Source organism: Mastomys coucha, unplaced genomic scaffold (genome assembly GCF_008632895.1).
Source record: "Mastomys coucha isolate ucsf_1 unplaced genomic scaffold, UCSF_Mcou_1 pScaffold17, whole genome shotgun sequence".
Classification (NCBI taxonomy): domain Eukaryota; kingdom Metazoa; phylum Chordata; class Mammalia; order Rodentia; family Muridae; genus Mastomys; species Mastomys coucha.
This window is the reverse complement of record NW_022196899.1, coordinates 28,409,551-28,417,492: the sequence shown is the minus strand read 5'-3', so window position 1 is coordinate 28,417,492 and position 7,942 is coordinate 28,409,551. Positions and strand designations below refer to the sequence as shown.

At 42.3% G+C, this 7,942-nt stretch overlaps 1 protein-coding gene across 1 annotated transcript in view; it reads right to left on the bottom strand.

Annotated features, from left to right (window-relative positions):
- Nucleotides 1-259: 259 nt before the first annotated feature.
- The window catches only part of LOC116095085, a 136,839-nt gene continuing 129,156 nt past the window's right edge, over nt 260-7,942 (bottom strand). The window contains exon 5 of the mRNA XM_031376605.1: nt 260-1,279. Within this exon, the coding sequence (XP_031232465.1) occupies nt 1,254-1,279 (26 nt within the window). The 3' untranslated portion in view covers nt 260-1,253. The remainder of the gene's footprint in view (nt 1,280-7,942) is intronic.

Here is a 7,942-nt window from a genome sequence, read left to right as displayed (position 1 = left end):
GTGTGTGTGTGTGTGTGTGTGTGTGTGTGTGTGTACGTGTCATAGATCCCTTGTAGAGGAGACAAGAGAATGACTTTATGAAGTTGGGTCTCTTCTACCACATGTGTTCCCAGGATCAAATTCAGGCCCCTAGGTTTCTGTGGCAAGCTCCTATTGAACAAGCTGGCCAGTCCCAATTCCTCACGCATTTTGAGTTTTAAAAATAACTGGTTTGGGTAGCTTCCTTCCTCCAATCCTTCTAAGAAAAGAAACGTCAAACTCATAACATATGTCCAGCTATAATAATATACTTATATCAATTTTAGAATTGGGAAAAAAAATCACTGAGATTTACAGATGCAAAATTGATTCAGATGAAGTTTGTGTAACCTTTTTTTCCTTTTATCATCCCAGTAAATAAGTCCCCAAGGAAAAGTGTGGGCATCATCTCTAACAAAAGTAATCAAATAAAGCCAGAACAACGTAGACCCAAACCACACAGACAGAGTCTGATAGAAGTTATTATTTCGAACACACAGCTCTCCAATCTTGTCTCCCTAGAAGAGAAAGCAAAGCCCGGGCACTCATTGATCGATCGCATCCTCCGGTGGCCTCCTGCCCAGGCAGGATCTTTTCCCTTCCTTGAGGAAGAAGGGGGCGAGGGGGAGGGGGAGACGACGGACTTCTCTATGTGGCCTCGTGGTACGAGTGACTATGGCTGCAGAGGAGGAGAAAAGCCCATGAAGCTGAAAAATTTTGCAAAGAGAAAACAATTGTCCCGCAGACCACAGTAAATAAAATAACAGCGGTGGGGCGATTTGCAAGCATGTAACGCGCTTTTGTGCGGGGCTGTTCCTGCGGGCCTCGAGGGTTTCTGTGCGCCTTCTCCGCAGGATCTCCGTGACTGGCCTGCAGCACAAAGGCCGAGACTGCGCCCCTCCTCCAGTGGCTCACCCCCAATCTTCCCCATGCTGAGGAGGTCTTACAGCGCACTGAAGACTTTCAGTGGGGTGCAGGGCAGTGCAATTTAGGATTTCTGCAGTACCGGGTGGATTTTCAAGCCTTGGAGACAGGGGCCAGATTTAAAAATAGCCTTTACTCACCCGATTAACCCTTTCCTCCCTGAGCTGCTCTTTGCTATTGCTTGCTCTGAACAGTGCAAGACCCAGCTTCTCGTGGTTTGGAGACCAGCTGAATAAATGGCATGATTCATTGCCAAAATTTAAATTATCGTAGTCTTTTATGGCAGGGTTGAAGGTGGAAGGGGAAGAGGGTCAGCGAGCAGGGGAGTGGTGATCACCTAGGAGAAAGAGAGATCCTGGTTAAAGGAAAGACTGCAGAAATGCCCTCACTTGGGGACGGAGATGAGTCTGTGATTACTTTAATGACCGTGAAACTTGAGTATTCAAAGAAATAAATGAAGCTATGTAATCACCTTCTAAGCCCTATCAAAGGCCAGTGAAAGCACGATGGGAGGGGCCAGTTATATAATAGCATTTATGTCCCACAGGGCTCTGCAGGCCAAAGAAAGCAAGGGCGGATGTGTCAGGGGGAGAGCCCGGACTGAATTCGACCCTATCAGGAAAGCCTTATCCAAAACAAGGAAGGGCATCCCGGCCCGTTGGGGCCATGGTGGGCTCCTCTGAGCGTTTTGCCCAGGAAAGTTCAACTGATGTTCTGGGTTTCTGAAAGTTTTACAGTGCAAGTCAGCCCGAAGACAGGCAAACAACATCCAGTGTATACCTGTATGCTTTAACTTTTAAATAAAAATACATAACCTGATCAAAAGGCAAACTCCTGATTATTTTAATGTGATGCTATTTTAATATCTCTATCTCTTTTTTTGTTTGTTGATGTGGCATTATTGGCCTCCTATTCTCTCTGGGGCTGAAATAACTAATCCTTTTGCCTCTACCTCCCAAATGCTAGGACTGCAGGCGTTTACCACAACCTACTTGGACCTGGATTGAGTAGCATTAAGGATCCAACACGGGCCTCATGAATGTTAGGCAAGAACCCTATCAACTGAGCCATATGTCAAGCCTCAGACATTTGTGATTTTGGTGAACTTTAGCTTTTTTCCAGCCTGTTCCTCAAGCACAGGTCTCAGCTGGCTTCCAGTCCTGCTTCTAGCCCTCACAACTGCCCAGCTAAGTGCGCCAGGGTCTCCGTTTCCTTATCTGGCTCCATCGTCATGCTACATACCTTGTTTTGGGCACACACATTGACAAATAGGTATCGTCTGCTGTTTGACATAGTTAAGCCATAAAGGTGTTTTCTACTCCAAGATTCCAGCAGGTCACAGAATTCTATTTTTTTTTTTAAATTTATTTATTTCATGTCGCTGTCTTCAGACACACCAGAAGAGGGCATCAGATCCCATTACAGATAATTGTGAGCCACCATATGGTTGCTGGGATTTGAACTCAGGACCTCTGGAAGAGCAGTCAGTGCTCTTAACCACTGAGCCATCTCTCCAGCCCAGTCACAGAGTTCTTAATATTCTTAATTCTTAATTTTTAGGAGTTGGGGGAAAATAAAACCTTTAAAAAACAAAATAACACCTTCTATGAGTTTTTTATTGTTGAAATTTTCTAAAAAAAGAGGAAAGAAAAAAAAAAACCAAGAAACAAAAACAAACAAACAAAAAAACAACAACAACAAAAAAAAACCCAAAACCAGATACCTAGTTTAATTTGAATTTGAGATGAATTGACATTTTTCAGTGTAAATATATTTCAGTAAAAACCACAAATTGTTGAAAAGTCTAGTTTGGTTGGCTAGCCAATTCCTACATGCCATGCTTGGCCCTCTAGATTTAACTGGGGGTCTAGTTTTTGTTGCTTGGGTTTTTTATTGTTGTTGTTCACCCACAAACAAAATAATTTAAAAAATGAAGTTAGATTACAAAAAAGAAACAAAGAAAGAAAGGAATAAAGACTTAAACGTGGAACTTTTAGGTGTTTTTAATGTTAAAGATTTAACATTAAAGGTGATCTGCTTACATATATACAGTTTCTTCTTCATTACTGACCCACATAATTCTCTTAGTTGTATCATATGTGAATGTATATATATGAATATGCATATAATATATATAAATTATGTATACTTATAATAATATGTATACACACACACATATATATGTGTGTATAATACTCAAAAACTATGTGTATATATATCTATACATATATATATATGTGTGTATATATATATGTGTGTGTATATATATGTATATATGTGTGTATATATATATATGTGTATGTATATATATGTGTGTGTGTGCGTATATATGTATGTATATATATGTGTGTGTGTATATATGTATATGTATATGCACATAGTATTTGAGTATTGCATGTATATATGTGTTCCTGGTGTCCATGGAGCAAGAAGAGAGCATCAGGTTCCTCAATTAAATTTCAGGTGTTTGTAAGCCTCCACGTGGGCCCTGGACGGCAAATGTGAGTCCTCTGCAAGAGCAGCCCATGTTCTAACCACTCAGACACCTTCCTAGCACTTCTTCCTACTTTAACACAGCATAACCAAAACCAAAACAGATGGGGCTGGAGATGAGCTCCCATCACTGTAGCTCTAGTTCCAGAGACTCCAACAACCCGCTTCTGGCTTCCATGGGTAACAGGCATGCAGGTCTTAGACAGACATCCATGCAGGCGAAATACCAACATACATAAAAGTAAGACATTCTTTAAGGAAAAAAAACTATGAAAGCAACAAAGAGCCTGAAGGCCTGAATACCCTGTGATCATTTGAAGGTCAGAGAAAATTCCAGAATAATTCAGACCAAACAGTCTCTAGAAAACTCAAGACACTTTTGGCCGCAGTGTGCACGGACCTTGGCTGTTGTAGGTCAGTCCGACAAGCCAGGGGACACAACAGCCACAGGCTTTAGCACAAATGGCCTATGACAGATGCAGAAGTGGCTCCATGAAGAATCAAATCACCTGCCAGAGCCCTCCAAATAGTGCCTTGCCTCTGTCTGCCAAAGGCTCACCCGACCCTGAGCTCCAACTGGCACACTTGGAAGACCTGTGAGGGCTGACGACTGAGTATAGAGTAGATGCCATAATGTCACACACTGGTTCTGGTTGTCAAGAGAGTCTGTGACAGAAGGAGCAGCAGTTTTCAGCTTCTTGTTAAGTAGTCGTGAGCAGTCACGTGTGCTTCCTTTCCATGAGGCCTGCTCTGCAGTGGAGAGGCCGACTGAGGTGTCTCTGGTCCTCCCTCTCCAGCAAGTGTGCCTTCTTCCCACCACAGGTAAAGCATGCCTACCTTTTGGTTTGGATTAGACAACTAAGCAAGAGTGATTCTGCAGCCTTTTCCCTAGATGCTTAATAACAAATACACACACATACGATTTATTCTGCTATCATGAAACACTTGGTTTTTTTCAAGTGATAAAACACTTGGACTTGTTTCATCTTACAGCTTACAATCCATCATGAATTGTAAGGGAAGTAGGCAGGAGTTGAGGGCAAGATCCCGGAGGCAGAAACTGAAGCAGAGGCCATGCCACTTACTGCTTATTGGCTTGCTCTCCACAGTTTACTCACGTGCGCCCCCCCTTTTAAAATTTTATTTTATGTATATGTATATGAATTTTTAATTTTTATTTAAATAAATATAAAATAAATTAAAATAAAATTTAAAAATTTATGTATATGTATATGTATATGAATTTTTAAATTTTATTTTATGTATATGAATATTTTATGTGTATGTATGTATATATGTATATGAATATATGTATATGAATATGTATATGAATAGTAATACTGCTCTCTTTAGACACACTAGGAGAGGGCATCAGATCTCATTACAGATGATTATGAGTCACCATGTGGTAGCCTGGAATTGAACTCAGGACCTCTGGAGAAGCATTTGGTGCTCTTAACTGATGAGCTGTTTCTCCATCCCACTCGCTTGTCTGTTTATGCAACCCAGATCTACTTGCTTAAGAATGACAGTGACACCGGGTGGTGGTGGCACTCGCTTTTAATCCCAGCACTTGGGAGGCAAAGGCAGGTGGATTTCTGAGTTCAAGGCCAGCCTGGTCTACAGAGTGAGTTCCAAGACAGCCAGGGTTACACAGAGAAACCCTGTCTCGGGGGAAAAAAAAATGACAGTGCCACAGTGGGCTTAGCCCTGCCGCATGAATCACTGATTAAGACAGTGCTCTTACTCTTCCCAGGTGACTCTAGATTGATTGTGCGTGCCAAACGGACAAAACCTAACATTGTATATAACATGAATCTCCCATGTAACAGATAAGTCTTCAGGGTTAGTAGCTACACTGTCATACAGACAAGGTCCCAACAGTCTTCAGAAGGAACATTGGAGGGGCAGCCTGCCCAGCATGCAACATCAGGTTTTGTCTCCAGAGATGAGACGCTGCAGCTGGGAGCCAGAAGGATCCCATGCGAACCTCTGCCACAACCAAAGGAGCAAGGTCTTCCTTCATTGTGCAGACTAGCTTCAGACTCCTGAGCCAAAGCATTGCCAGCTTGGGGCTCCCCACCCCGATATCCCAGCCCCGCTGAACAGGTATCAGCTGTATCAGAGCCTGGAGTAATCACTGGCACATGCTACAAGACTAGGCAGAAAGAAGTTTTTCCAACATCCTCAGAATAGGCAGCCGGTCATCCTCCAGGCACCATAGCGCTATGGTTTATGACACTGTGTTCAAACAGCGTCAGCACTTACACGTCTCACTTCATATCCTCGGTGGTCCCTGTCTGCCTCTCTTCTCCATCCCCAGGTAGGACTTTGGCAGGTGACTGCGTGCTGCTTATTTAGGAAGCAGGATGTTTTATTGTAAGAAGAGGACCACTGGGTTTGATCCTCAACTATTCCACAGCAAAAGGAAACCTTTAAATATGGCCCTGTGTTAACTAACGGCCTGGTTGGTGGGTTTTGTTACCTACCCAGTGCATGGCCACCAGTAATTTACAGATGACCCTGAGTCTCATTCTGATTATTAATAAAATGATCTCACTACCTGTCTTCGTCACATCACTTACTTCATATTCAGGGTAAAATACTACCAGCTGCTTTGACCGGAAGCAGCCCAAGTGACCATAGACAGAATGAAACGTGGTCTGGTTCAGACTCACTGAGATGTTACACAGCAGCAACAAAGAGTGAAGGAAGGGGATGGGAGGACAGGACAGAGGGCTCAGCAGTCAAAAGCTCTTTCTGGCTGGAGGTGGTAGCCCAGGCCTTTAATCCTAGATAAAGATCTTTGTGAATTTGAAGCCAACCTGATCTACTGAGTGAGTTCCAGGACAGTGAGGGCTATACAGAGAAACTCTGTCTTAAAAAAAAAGTTCTTTCTGCTCTTGCAGAGGACTAGGATTCTGTTCTCAGCACTCACGTGGTGGCTTACAACTACCAGTAACTCCATTTCTAGGGGATCTGATAATTTCTCCCGACTTCCTCAGCCTTCTTTATGCAAATGCATACGACCATACACTTAGGCACACACCAAACAGACTCTCTCTCTCTCTCTCTCTCTCTCTCTCTCTCTCTCTCTCTCTCTCTCTCTCTCTCAAAAAGAGAGAGTGAGAGAAGGATTCCAAAAGATAAAGTGCCTGATGAACAAGCCTAGTGTGAGTTCCAGCCCTGGAACCCACATAAGACTAGAGAGAAAAAGCTGTCTCTGCCAAGTTCTCTTCTGGCCTCTATGCATATCTACACACACACACATCACATACAATAACAACAACAACAACAACAATAATAAAATAAAAAACCCTATAGAGTGAAAGCTGGACATTGTGGACCCTGTCTATAATCCTAGATTTCAGGAGGTGGAAGCAGGAGGGTCATGAGTTCAAGGCCAATCTGATTGAGATATTTACAGGTCCATTTCACTTATGTGACAAGACTTTGAGGATTCAAAGCATGCAAGTTCTATTTCAGGGGTGTGGGGACAATTAAAAGGGAAGATGCTATATATCCATGAACAGTAACAACCTACCTACCTATATCTCTTTATCTGTTTACCTCTCATTTATCTAGTCATTTATTCGCTAATCTTTTGTGGACCTGATATCTATCGTGTACTAATCAGTTTATATCTAGCATCTACCTATTGATATCTATATATATATTTATATTTGTCTACCATCTATATACCTATTTCTATTATCTATGGGTATACATGTCTCTGTATCTATCATCTATGTCCATCTATCATATATAATCTATCTATCTATCTATCTATCTATCTATCTATCTATCTATCTATCTATGGTTCAAGCCATACCTCAATCTTCCTGAGCTACATACTTCTGGGGAATTGATACGACTCTGTTCATCTTACTGTTCCACATGTCATACTCAATATTCAAGTATGCTTCTTGAAATGTCTGAACTGTTGTCTGTGTCAAGGTCAAGTCTGAAATTATGATGCTGTATGTCTGCCATAATGACCAAGGAAAGCTTTACAAACAACTGGCCTTTACGTAGGTTCCGAGGGCTAAGTGATTTGTTTTGAACTGAGGCCTAAGTAACCCTTTGTAGATATCTCTGAGTGTAGGAAACGTGACCTTTCCCTGTTTTGTTTCTTGTTGTTGTTGTTTACATGGAACCTGTGTAACACCTTGCTCTCTGAGTCCTCAAAAGGTTTGTCTCCTGACTGAAAGGAGTCTGTGAGGAAAAACCTCATAGGGTCCAGCCAAGCATACGGCTCTGAGCCAAGAAAGTAGCATTGAGCTGGGCAGTGGTGGAGCTCAGCCCTACACAAAGAACTACAGGCATCCAAGGAAAGCTGGTAGCGGGAGAGGTCGTATTCCTCAGGGGAGAGCACATCAGTTCATTATCCAACTGCCGAACAGTCAGCCCTGAACGTACACACAAGGATAGCTATACAGACTCAAAAGACTGGAATATATATGTATATATATGTGTGTGTGTGTGTATATATATATATATATATACA